This window comes from Nuphar pumila, chromosome 4, assembly GCF_984573655.1.
Source record: "Nuphar pumila chromosome 4, dmNupPumi1.hap1.1, whole genome shotgun sequence".
In the NCBI taxonomy this organism is placed as follows: domain Eukaryota; kingdom Viridiplantae; phylum Streptophyta; class Magnoliopsida; order Nymphaeales; family Nymphaeaceae; genus Nuphar; species Nuphar pumila.
In genome coordinates this window covers 104,488,376-104,502,480 of record NC_143252.1, presented here as the reverse complement: position 1 = coordinate 104,502,480, position 14,105 = coordinate 104,488,376, and the positions used below count along the sequence as shown (strand labels likewise).

At 40.1% G+C, this 14,105-nt stretch overlaps 1 protein-coding gene across 1 annotated transcript; it reads right to left on the bottom strand.

Moving 5' to 3' along the window:
- Nucleotides 1–873: 873 nt before the first annotated feature.
- Nucleotides 874–11,863, bottom strand: LOC149840404 (uncharacterized). The gene is made up of 2 exons (XM_090003149.1): nucleotides 10,973–11,863; nucleotides 874–1,775 (listed from the first exon to the last, which is right to left on the bottom strand). Exons 1-2 carry the CDS (start codon nucleotides 11,537–11,539, stop codon nucleotides 1,122–1,124), a joined length of 1,221 nt encoding a protein of 406 aa, XP_089859275.1. The 5' UTR covers nucleotides 11,540–11,863; the 3' UTR covers nucleotides 874–1,121.
- Nucleotides 11,864–14,105: the final 2,242 nt, after the last annotated feature.

Here is a 14,105-nt window from a genome sequence, read left to right as displayed (position 1 = left end):
AGTATTAATAAAGACTAATACCTGGGATGGGCTCTCAGGCGTTATGAAACAGTTCGGGCCCTTTTGTTTAGGGATGTAAATGGTTTGGACCCAAGTCAATCTGAGCAATACAGAGTCTGACCTAATCGATTTCATAATCAGATTTGGAGTCAAATGGAAGCTAATACCGAATCTGGATCGAACCAACTTAAAATCCAACATGTTACTTGTATTCGGATTTGGATTATATTAGGATTCGGATCTTAGACAGACTCCAACTCAGATTCATATGCAAAATCTGATATAAAGTCCAGATTGATCATTAATCGGAGAATCCTTTGGATTCAGGTTGAATATTGGATAATATCCAACCCATTGACATTCGTACACTGGCTTCATCCTTTCAAAAGTTTACTTTTACTTAAAATATATATAAAATACTCAGGCTGAGTCACGTATCTGGCAAAAAGAGCTGAGTCGGGTCAGGTGCCCGGCGAAAATCATAACCTAAACCCAGCCCACATATTGCTTGGGTCGGGTTCAGGTCAAGCGCAAATATTATTCAGGTCAGCATTTTTTATGCCCACACCTGAGAATTTGGGTTGGCGTCAAGTCGGGTACCCCATACAAAACCGACCCATTGACAGCCCTACCTATGGTAGCACAGACCATGCCCAGAATAGCCTCTGCAGATGCTCAAAGACACTGCATCCATAATCAATCAAGCTAGAATGCCAATGCTTGGCAGGAATCTGTAAAATCTGTTCTAATAAACAAGCAACACATATTTTGCTTTTGGGTCGTGCACAACAAGACAGTAAACTTGGATCTTACTAGCATGGAATGGAAAAGCTTTGATGGCATCGATGACAGCTCTAAAGAAGCTCACAGAAAGCAATCAAGAACCACTTAATTTTGATTCCAATCAATCTCAAAGACTACATTTGAATCTTGAGCTCCCATTGGATCACACAGGTTTTATCGACAACCCAAAACAATCACGGAGACACCCAAACATAAATAGGACTCAGCATGTTACAAGATCAGCACGCCTGTTGGGCAATGCCAAAACAAAGAAATCTCACAACAGAGAAGCAGAGAATACAAGAAAGCAGCAGAGGCCGGGGACCCCTATTTCCAGACTAGAGAAGCCTGAGATGTGAAGCGTCATTCCACCTTCTTATCTGCCAACCTGTTCTCAATGAATGCTCCAAAACTGTTGTAGAAGAATCATCTATACAAATTTTGTGAGCCATTAATGGACTGCACCCAAGAAGACCAGTGAGCAGACACTTTATTGGCAATGCATGGGTGAACACACCTACACAGAAGGAAGCCTTTGTATCTGCATCATGAACTTGCCTGATGTTGACATCTCGAGGAGAATCATCGTCCGTTTCAATGTCCCCCATTGTCACATACTGCAGCCGGCTCTTACCAGAAGACTTCTTCCGTAAAGCTTGCCTGTGCCTATGGAACAGTTCCCACTGAAGAGTAGAGGGGCCATCCCTTTCATGAGGAGCGTGGGCTTGCATATGTGAGTTTTGGCTGGAATAATCTGATCTAGGCTTCTGCAGTGTTCTAATAACTGTATTATTGAGGAATTCAATCATCCTAAACTCAACATGCCTAAGGGATTCACCAAATGGCGGAGAAAAATCAGGCTGCAAACTTTCAATCAGGTTGACCATGTCAGGAGTATATATTTCAGAACAGGGGCAACCTTCCCACTGACCCTGGCTCATCTCAGCCAGAGCATCAGAGGATTGAATTTGATCCTCTGAAAAGCACAGTTCCTGCAAAATTTAAAATATTTTATGTTGATTCACTTGAAGTTGAGGACTCGAGTAAACTGGAAAATCAATAGATGAAACAGACTTAGATAACCGAATGTTGATGCCAAATGTTAAAAATGAACCAAAATGGAATATCAGCGGATGGGCACTGAAACAAATTGTCAAACTGATTCTTTGCTGGTGTTGACAAGATTCGAGTATGCCAGAAAAAATCTGCACCTCGTCCATAACAAGGAACCATATAAACTGGTGTGAAGGCCACCATCACTAGCATTCCCCCAAACAATAGGGTTCAAGATACTCCAGCTACAAAATCTCCACTTCATTGAATCTAAGTAGAATCTCCATTGCACTGTCAGAAGGAAACTCCAATTTAACCATATCAATATCTGTATTCCACTGAATATCAGTAGAACATCACAGGTACTTGATTCCTAAACCTGACCTCTTCATAAACCTATTCTTGATAACAGTTTATGATGCTCCCTAATCCCGAAAAGATAGGAAGTCATTAACTCTGTACCCAACCTACTAGCTCATAATCACAACTTCAAAACACGTGAAACCGTTTGGCATGTATGCTTTATTAAAAGAACAGCTAAACTTGAAACAATTGGCAACTATTACATCGAAATAGCTAGTTATGCGTCACATGACTGCCTTTCCATACAAACACTAGTAAAATGAGTAAGAAAACTAGGGTTACTTTCATAGGTGTGTGTGGATTTTAAGATATTCCACGTTTCAAGCTTTGGAAAGAGAACAAGAGAACTGTATGCACTATGAAACTACTGCACCAAAGAACAAGCTATGGTATGATAGGCGAATCATGTGATGTATCTTGCTGAGACGTGACCTTGGATCGGGTCTGGATTCTGCCCTTAATGTTTTATTCTGTTGTATTATGCTCTTGAGGGTAGTTTTGTAATATGTCATATACATCAATATAAAGGGAATAGAAGAGCACACGTTGCCCTATTGTTGGAATGTGTGGGATTGCAGCCTCAATACTTCTTGTTATCTCCTTTTCATTGCACGAGCTTTGGGTAATTGTTGATGGTACCAAAAGTTAACAGTATCCAAAATCTTGCTGTCCTATTGAAAAGGCCACGCTGTGCATGTATGTGTTCAAAATTCTGCACTTAGACTAGCATATTAGTATCAAATCTAGAGAGAAACTAGACATCTATCACATCCCAGTTAATATTTTATATATCTGCATAAGGAAAAGTTTATAACTCAAGATTATGCTGTGCTTCTTAGATTCCTGTGAGCCCATGACAGCAGTTGGAATAATACATAAATGAGAAACAATAACACACGGTCTTTTTCTTCCTGAACAGACTAAGGACAGAAACCATTGACAATGGGTGACTTCAATGTTGGGACTGGGGAATGTCTTGGATCTAGAGTTTGGTCAATTGATGTAGTGCTTCACTAAACAGGTTACTTAGGAGATGCTGTACCATGCAGGGCATGAAGCATATAGTTATAGCCAAGGTTATCCGTACGATAAGATACAATATGTATCGTTATTTTTTGCCTTAACAATACGATATACACTCGTATCATGATACAAGTGTGTATCGTACTGTTATGCTCAAACTTTTTGCACAGCTTTTTCCTGGGTCAAGGTTCTCCAACGCTGCACAGGTATCTGAAATTTAGCCCGTGACAGTACGGCACACCCTTGTATTGACCTGTATCGGATGATACACAAGACCCAAAACAAAGTCTTTTTCATTTTGGGTTTAAAAGGCCTCTTAAAGGCCGACTTCTACACGTGTAAAGGCTATTGGAAGGGAACCCATACACCCTAGGTTCTGTGAGATTGATTTGGGAGCCGATTCGTGCGCAAGGGAGAGGGATTTTGCGATTTTCTCAGGAGTGTATTTTCACTCATTTTTTCACTCAAGAAAGTGGGTTAAGGTAAAAAAAACCCTATTCTTTGCTTGCTATTGATTATGTTTGGGGAAAGATGGCATCGGAAGATCCGGCATGACAATGGTGCACTCAATTAACGAGTGAAAACCGATTAAAAATCAAATGCAACTATTGCCAAAATAATTTTTCAGGTGGTATCACTCGATTGAAGCATCATTTAGTAGGGACACATCATAATGTTGTCGCATGCATGTCAAGGAAATTGTCGCATGATGTAAAATGACAATGTTGATAATTACTTGATGATCTGAGAGGAAAAAAACAAGAAAGAGAGATAAATGAGATAGAAATGAGGTATGTGGAGCCTTGGGGTGATGTGTATTACGAAGATGAGCTCCCTACTTTTGATCCTACAACCCTACAACCCATAGTATAGGACCAGAAGTAAGAAATTCTACAGCAAAAGAAAAATGTGTGACTAGTGCCAGTAGTAATGTCACGGGTACAAAAAAACGAGGAGGAGAAAGAAGAGGGGGGGGGGGAGTTCTTCGAAAGGATGACCAGCTATGTCATAGGGACTCGACCAACTAGGTGTCGCATCGACGCGATGAGACGTAGGTGCGTGTGCGATCAACCTAACCCTGGGTGCAGTCAACACACCTAGGGTCATTTATGTACAACTTTTGGACTTTATATATATAAATTTTTATATTTTTGCCTCACCCCCGCACCCAAGTTTTTTTAAAGTGCCCCACCCCCGCACTCGCACCCATGTGACATAGATGACCAAAATGTAGAGCTAGAGGCTCTATTAAGAGCTTTTTCCCTCCTAAGACTGCTCCATGAGGTGCAATCCGACATTCGTATCGCTATGACTCATCAACATTTAGTTGAGTAGGAGAATGTCGCAGTTGAAAGATGGTTCCGTGATGCATGCGGCAAATTTCTTTTATTTTCATGCCATGACAGATGACATAACCAATATCGGGCCTGAATACAAGATGCCTTCGTATCATACTTTAAGCATAAATATTTTAGATGCTAATGTGAATGAAGTGAAGACTTATTGTGATAAGATGTGGCAGTCATGGAGAGAGACTAGGTGTACAATCATGGTAGATAGGTGAACAGATAGAAAGTAGAGGACCTAGATAATTTTTTTTGTTCATAGTCCCAAAGAAACCATGTTTTTAAAATCAATTAATTTGTCTGATACACTCAAGACAGCAGATGTATTGTTTAGGGTTTTTTACCAGGTTGTGGAAGAGGTACAACCTCAAAACATTATACAGTTCATTACTAATAATGTAGGAAATTATAAGGCAACAGGTAAAGAATTGACAAAAAAAAAATTGTCATTCTTTTGGACCTCGTGTGTTGCCCATTGCATAGACCTTATGCTTGAGGACAATGAATGAGGTAAATCAGGCAATTGAATGTTGCCAAGAAAATACTAAATTTATTTACAATCATACATGAGTTTTGAGCAGAGTTGATAGTCGAGGAAGCGGGAGCGGGAAGCGATATGGGAAGCGGAAGCGAGAAGCGAGGCACTTCTAAAATTTTAGGAAGCGGGAAGCGCGGGCCGACTTAGGAGCGAACCGGGAAGCGTCTCGAAAGCGACCTAAGAAGCAAAAAAGGAAGCGACATAGGATTCAAATGAGAAGCGAAAGGGAATCGATTTTGGGATATGATTCCCAATTTTTATTGTTTTTTTATTATTTTATGTTGATTGCCAGATCGTATACATGAATTTAGTGCTCATCATTGTAAAATTGGCTGAGCATTGGAGATTCGAGATATTGTATTTGTTGTTAATGTCCCTGCACACAAATAGAACACCAAGAAAAAATATGCAAAATATATCTAAAACTCGGCACGATAACACCAATAAAATATCATACAACTAGCTTCATAAAAATATGAAATATGAATACTCAACTATAGGCACCAAAAGTAAGTGAGAACTAACAATAAGTTCACATCCAAACTGAGTATATCACATCCATACTACCACAAATATCATACATGATATCCAAGTCATCAATACAATGAGATGAACTTACCTCACAATGCCGATAAGCGCATCACGCCAAATCCAGGTTAACGCCTCTAGTACCACTTAATAAGCATCACGAGAACTCAGCCAAACATGAATAATCTCAACCCAAATCACGTATGTCTGATGGTATACATCAAAACGACCAAAATACAATCCATCCGAGACCCAAACACTCACCGATTGGATTACATTAAACAAAAAAACAAATCTGGACATAAGAAACCTCAATATCCAAAAATCACCAAAAAATTGATAGAAAATCAACCACTCAACTGATTGTCAGACGTCGGAGGTCGCCGGAGAAGGTCGTCGGAGAATGTCGCCGGAAAAGGTTGCTAAATCGGCTAAGCGAGAGAGGGAGGAGGAGAGGCGTGAAAAAAAACCCTAAGCCCTTTCGAGTTTTTATTTCACGATTTTTTAAAATTTCCCATTTTACCCTTAATGAAAAGAATCTTTCTTTTAAAAAAAAGGGTAAAATGGTAAAATGTGCACCCCTTTAATGGGGGACGTGTACCCCTTTAATGGGGTACATGTACCCCATTAAAGGGAGACGCGCTTCCTGTCATAAGCGTGCGCTTCCCCGCGCGTTTCGGAAGCGCCACGTTTCGCGCTTCTGAAGCGCGTATCGGGGAAGCGCACTTCCCCAATAGTAGGGGCGCTTTCGGTAATTCTGGTTTTGAGCCTAATGAGAAAATACACCGGTGGTGCTGAATTGATTCGTAGTGAAGTTACTAGATTTGCTACAATTTTTTTTACGATGCAAAGTTTAGTAAAGAATAAAGCTGCACTAAAAAATATGTTTTCATTAGATGAGTGAAATGCATATCCCCATGGACAAAAAAGAAAACCCAAAGAAATTATAGATATTGTATTCAAAAGTGAATTCTGGGATTTATACGTGAAGTTATTGAGAATAACTATACCTTTGGTGAAAGTGCTTCGATTAATTGACATGAAAGACATACCAACTATGGATTATCTCTACGAGGTCATGGATAAGACAAAAAAAGCCATTAGAGATAATTTGAAAGGGAATAAAAAATTATACAAACCTACTATATGAAACATCATTGATCATAGGTGGACTAGGCAACTTCATCAACATCTTAATGCTGCAACATATTATTTAAATCCTGCATTTAGAAACTCCCCTACCTTTAAAATGGACAGGAAAGTCAACAAGAGACTTTTGGGTTGCATCAAAAGGTTGAACCCTGATTATAGCATTCAAGATCAAATTTATAAGAAAATGAAAACTTATGATAATGCATTATATGATATGGAGAAAACTGAAGTAGTACGAAATCGTGCCACAGTGCGTCCAGGTAATTTATTTTCTCTAATTCAATTTTAATTTCAAATTCTTATTTAGTTATGATGTTTTGTATGATTGTATATATGTTATCGTCTAAGTCACACGGACTCGGCTAAAAGGTCGACGCACCCGCGTCGACACGCCTCGACACGGGTGCAACTTCGAACACGGGGCAGACACGATCAACTAAGTGTCGGACTCGATCAACGCATCAGGGTCGAGTTCGTCCACATTTTGGACTCGGACAACTTTGACCGAGTCTATTTTTATCTATTTATTAAAATTAATTTGGACTCGGGTCGGGTCCGAATCTGGACCCGACCCGAATCCAAGACGGTATCGGGGTCGGGGCCCCACCCTTAAGAGGCTACAAGGAGGAGGGGCAGACGACAGACCCCTCCCCGTTGATCGCTCCCTCTCCCACACCCATCCCTTGTTCCTCGTCCCCTTCAGGCTCACCGACGACCCAGACCCCGACTACCGTAGCCGTCGACGACGCCAGCCACCGGCGACCCCAACCACCGGTCCTCTCAGGTATATCCCTCCTCCCTCTTTCGTTCTTCTTCCTCTTCCTCCGGCAGGGGGCCCGCCCCTGCCTCGTTCGTGTTTTTCGGCAGGGGGCGGAGCCCCCTACCTCTGATCTGTTTTTCGGTAGGGGGCTCCGCCCCCCTGCCTCAATTTGTTTTTTCGGTAGGGATCCCCGTACCTCCGTTTGGTTTTCCGACAGGGGGCTCCGCTTGTTGGTAGGACCATCCAAGTTAGTCATATTTTGATGTAGTTGTGGACCATCCAAGTATTGGGATGTAAATCCAGAAGATTTTGACTTTGAGGGAGAACATGATTTGCATACTCTCAACATGGACTACCTCAATCCTATTCTTCCCTCTAATTCAGACGATGAGGCAGATTTATGATAAGTTTTGCTGTTATCACACTCACAAGCTTCTTTATGTGTTATATTTTGGTAAGTTTGTGTTGTTACTTCAATAGAATTACTTTTTAATTTTTGCTTTAAAATTTACAATCTTATTATATATATATAGCCGTGTTCCCGAGTTCAAAATTTTTGAAATTGCTCTGCACCCGTGTCGCACCCACACCCATGTGACATAGGTTATCATCTTATAATTGATTTCTCATTTACTTGTTTTTTTTAGACTTGTGGCAGACCATGTTTGGAAGTGATGTTCCAAATTTGAAAGCTTTTGTCATTCGCACTCTAAATCAAACATGTAGTGCAAGTGGATGCGAGAGAAACTGGAGTGTCTTCAAACAAATCTGCATCAAAAGAAGAAACGGATTGAAGCACAAAAGGCTCAATGACCTTGTCTACGTTTGCTATAACTTACGACTGAGGCAGAGGTATATAAAATTATAAAGTTTATTTATCATTTTCATTCAAAACTTAACTAATTCTAATTTTTTCATGTCATCTCCTAAAGTTATCAGCAATGAGGCATAAAAAGCAATTTGATCCCATCATTTTGAAACATTTTGATGAATTGGATGCATGAGTTGAAGGAGAGACTCTTTTGAATGAAGAGGACACTCAATGGATTAACATGGAAGAAGCACAAGAGGTAGATGATGAAGACCCCACGTATCTTGGAGACGATATGGATGTCGAAGAAGGAGAAGAAGAAGAAGATAATGAAGATGATTACGATTATTGATGTATCATATTTTATTAAAAAAATTGTTCTTGTGAGATGTTTTTGTTTATGTAATATGAAAGTATGACTCATGTGGTATGTAATAAAGACATAAATGCTTCATATGTGATTTTATGTATGTAGTTTGTGCAATTTATCATTATTTTATGTGATAGGATTTTTTAGAATTTTTGCTAAATTTTTCTGATTTTTTGGATTTTTTATTAAAAAATTATGATACATTTTATGATACAATACGGTGTTACTATTGGGTCGACCAATACGGGTAACGATACACTACTTACAACCTTGGTTATAGCCCCTTCATGCACAAACAAGATCAGACAACCTTGGTTATAGCAACTTCATGCACAAACAAGATCAAGACACTGTTGATAAAACGTTTTCAAGCACATATTTCAAAGCCCACTAACTTGTTTCCATCTAATATTTGAATGGTGCATAGAATACCAAACAGCTATGTACTTCTCTAGAAAGAGGGTATATAAGGCACGTAGCAACAAGTCCACTCCACATGTTACAATGTATGTACCAAGGAATAAAAAATCATTGAAGTAGGACAGTTTAATAAATGACAGTTTTCTTTTTCACAAAAAATACAACACAAACTAGATTTTGGGGATCAACAAAAGCAAAACATGAGAAATCTAAAGAAGAAAAAGCAGCCAATTGGCAGCCAGACTGTTTACAACTTTACATCCATATGCATTTAAAGAAGCAATAAAAGGACTTGGAATAGGTCTCCTTGATTTAAAAAAAAATAAAGAAAAATAAAAATTCAAATTAAATACTGCAATCAACTTGGAGGGCATGAAAATAGCATTAATTTTCCAAGATTCAAAGGAAGAGGAGTTAAAATGGTTCTGCTAGATGCAAGGTGATGCTTGGAATTCAATAGCAAACAGGTGTTATAAGTGGGAATTTGAGCACTCAAATTCTTCATTTTAGTTGTCAATGTTCGCAATCACACAGGACTTGGCTAGTTAACCACAATACTGAGACTTGCAAATGGATCAGTTCCTTCCATAAATAATGTTGAACAATTTTGGCTGGGAAATTAGTTGTCAATGCTTGCAATCACACAGGACATGGCGTGTTAACCACAATACTGTGGCTTGCAAATGGATCAGTTCCTTCCATAAATAATGTGATTTGCAATGCAAAGAACAAGCTTTAGGTAGGTGAGCAAGTTTCTAACCAGGGGTGCAAGTGACTTCCAAGGCATTCAACCGTTTTATGTTGAGCATGTTTTCCACAGTGGTTATAAGTCTTTCTGCCACGTTTTAGCTACTAGACTTTTATGAAGCTGCAGTACAATACATTAGAGGGGGGGGGGGGGGGGGGAATCAAACTAGATAAACGTTATTTGCAACCTTAACACCCCATCAGATTCTACATCGACCCTAAGCATGAATAAAAAACAGAAGATGAGCAGACCTAGACTCCCTATCTGTTGTGAACGTCACCAATGCTAAAACTGACCAATTTTTCTGACCTTGCCATCATACACTCAATCCCAATTAGCAGATGTTGCCCTGAAAAATCTCACTCAGTTGACACTTGACAATGTCTAATGACAGGAAAAAGTTAGTATCTTTAAGAAACAATTCTCCCATCTAAATATCTCAGCTAGCGACCAATCTCCCAGCCAAAATTGTTAGCTAATTGTTTAATAAACTTTACACAATCGTTCTTAATAGTAGATCTCCCCACTACGAACCTATATTGTTAACATCACGAAAGCAACACTGATCGAGCCCCCACAAATATATTCAAAACAGGAGGATTGACAAGGAGAAACAAAATCAGCAATCAAAACCACCAAATAAAAAACCAAACTCACTAGTTCTCGGTAATCTACCAATATCACAATCAACAAAAGTTTTAGATCAGATTCAATCACTGAACCACAAACATACCAACAAAACCTACATTTTTTTTCTTTTCAAACAAAATCAATTACCGGCATTTCAATTCTTCGATCAAAATAAATGCCCATAGACCAAATTCATATAATGCAGAGCAATATCAATCAAAGATCACGTCCAGCATAATCCAATCACCATTGACTGAAAGTCACGTAATCATAACTCGAATTTAACAAATCTAATGACGCATCAGGGTATCGATCGAAATAAAATAACCAAAATTCTCAATTGAACAAACCTAATCAAATCAAATAGTGGATCATTAGTTGCCCTCAAAAGGGCAAAACACGGAGAAGCTGAAATCCGCACGAATCGAAGGAGAGTGTCGAGCAAACCTGACAAACGGACGCCGCGGTCTGCCGGGCCCGCTCGAGCGGCGAGCAGTAGACGACGCTGAACCGGACACCCTGTGAATTAAGGAACACGGCGAGCGCCCTCGCCTGCCGCTTCCCGTTGGCGGTGAGCCCCGCCGACGGCCACCTCCCGCCGACCAAATCCGGCCTGACGCTGACGCCGCACTCGCCGTGGTTGATCAGGAAGATCTCCGTCCTGAGGTCCTCGTCGAACCCGGCCACCGCCGCCGCGGCCTCGTCGACCGAATCGCATCGGCGGAGCGCGGTGGCGTACGCCTGGCCCTCCGGAGGGAGGCGCGTCGGGGAGAGGACGTGGCAGGGGTCCCAGACCTTGATGGAGGGGCCGAGGTGGGGCGTGCCGAGGGCGGACAATTGTGGGGAGAGAGGGGACGCCGAAGGGTGACAGGGAAGAACCTCGGGCTCTTGTTCTAGAAGCTTCTTCTCCAACGGCTGGATCTTGTCCGTACGCGATTCTCTCCTGAGAATCCCTTCTTCTTCGTCGTCGTCATCTTCGTCCTCGGGCTTGGGGTTGGATTGCGCCGAACCCATTTAGGGACCGAAGCCCTAGAAGATCACCGTTTGGCTTGCGGGTATTGTAGGTTGGGGGATCGCCGTTAGGCTTCTTCGATCGCGATCCTGGACAGCGTTTGGCGGGGCCGGTTCTTCGGAACTGGATGGCGGTGAGTTCATGGTTTCCGCTCCCGAGGTCCCCTCATAAATGAGGGCGGCCGAGAATCCTTTTTTTCGGATTTTTTGAGGGATTGGGAAGTTCCGGATCGAGATTCCGTCGGAATTTCGGGAACTTGGTCGCGATTTTCTGAGATCTGGTGATGGATCAGACTTCTCTGATCTCTCACTCTATCTTACGCATCAGACAGAAGAGTAGATGAACCCAAGTGAGTTTACGGATATACCCTTAGTTTTTGTGGTTTGCTTTCTCTAAGTCTTTTTTTTTTTTTTCTGGTTCGGGTCAAGTTGGTTTGGGGGTTCGGATGCTTCGGGTTTGTTGCAGGAATGACAATGAATAGACCGGGGGTAACGGGGCCCCACCCTGCCTCCCCCATTTGGATCGGAGTTTGAGGTTAAAATCAAAACCCATGTGAGGATGGAGGTGGGGATGGACTAAATCTTGCCCCAATCCCGTCTCTGTCCCGGTTCTTCTTAAGAAAAGTATTATTATATTCTTATACATATTATAAAATCTTTTATATATATATATATATATTTTTTTTTTTTTTCTAACCCACCTTAAAACTCTTTCTCAAATATCTCATTTCTCTTTTATCTCTTTTTAACGAGCCGTGCAAGCTTCCGTTTTTCTACCCTCCTTTCTCACATTCATCTTACAGCAGAAAGCATCAGCTGAAGGACTGGAGAAATGAGGCATCGCTCCATTTGAACCGAGGATGGAGAACATTAAAGGGAGAATGAATTAAAAAATAGAGGTTAAAATCAAAACCAGTGTTAAAGATGAAGGCAAAGATGGAGGGCAAAATTTTGAAATGGGGCGAAGGTGGAGACCTTGTCCCCTGCTCCCGTCCCGATCTACTGTCATCCCTAATTTGTTGAGACTTGAGAGTCGGACCGGGTTTATCGGAGAAAGAATGTCACAAAGATACGTGGATATGGGGATGGGTGATACGAGATCTAATCACAAGCTCAATTTTTTCTAAAAAAAAAAAAAAAGGCACAAAATTTTTAAATTTTCATTCAATAAAAAAATATTTCTAAATATAAATTAATATTATTATAATGGACATATGTATCCATGTCCACGCGTGTCCGATTGTGTCACCAGGGACACACTGCCAAAATAGAGTCTTGCGATAAATTAAACAGTTTATTTTTTTGTGAAAGATGCAAAAATTTATCTGCATCATTTTATCATAATGTAAAAAGGTCATTTTTATGGAGCACCACTGCTCATGACCATCCATCTCAACATTTCTCGAGATGGACACCACACTCATCTCGATAAATGTCAAGATGGGTGTCTTAAGCAGCGCCCTGCATAAAATGTGTTCACATAAAACTACTACCGACGGGGATCCGCTTGTCTGGTAGGAGCAGCTAATGCACATCACCTTGTATTGGGATGCTGTAAGTTCAAATCCCAATGGCATCATTATATAACTGACAGGGGTCTGCTTAACCCCAGCTTGCCTTTAGAAAAAAAAATACATAAAACTGTAAAAATATTAAAAAAAAAAGCAATTTTTTTTTTAAAAAGGCAAGCTGGTAAAAAAACTTTTTTGTTGTGTTGTATTGTGATATTATTTGAGTTAAGTAAGCCCTCAGTATGAGTATTTAACTCTTAAGCTAATATGGATCGGCAAAGAAAAATCATGGATTGTTGTTTTCCCTGGCAATCAATGGGGGCTTAACTGCAAATTAAGTAAAGGATCATCGGGCTGCTTAATTAGGGGTGCAAATAGATCAGAAATCCAACCCGGTTCTAAACTAAATCTGACCCATATTATTGATCTGGACAATCCATCTGTGAATCCAAGTTGCATGGTAAGAGGTAATTTCCAATCCTTATAGGCGTGTTTTTCTATTCCTCCACCCCCTGAGTATCCTAGCAGACAGCTCATTTGATTGAAGATTTTGTTCCTTCTTATCCTTTTATTTTGCATGCTTCATGATTCACGTTACAACTTACAAGCATAGTGACAAATCTACATGAAAGTTAAAAAAGAGTAATTTCTCACGCTATTTTTAAATTTTTTCGTGAGTTTTTTTGTCAAAAACATAAATATCATATTTTAAACACAATATTTATGTTTTTATCGGCTATTGTGAAAACCAGTGTGGTTTTTATTTTTTAATATTTTTTATTTATCTTTCTTTGTAAAATTTTATTTTTTATATTTAAATTTATTTCTTATTATCAAGATTTTGTCAAAAAATTCAATTTCTCACAGATATTTTGCCGTCTTTAACTTTTGTGACTATGGTTACAAATTTATTTATTTTTTTACTTTAAAGCACTACAGTTAATGCTGGTGACCTCATGTTCTCCATGGGAGCAATGGAAAGTGGGACCCACATACAGAGTCTGGTGTCATCCACCTTTTATCTTTGTTCTATGGATTCCAATAGGTGGATCCACGAT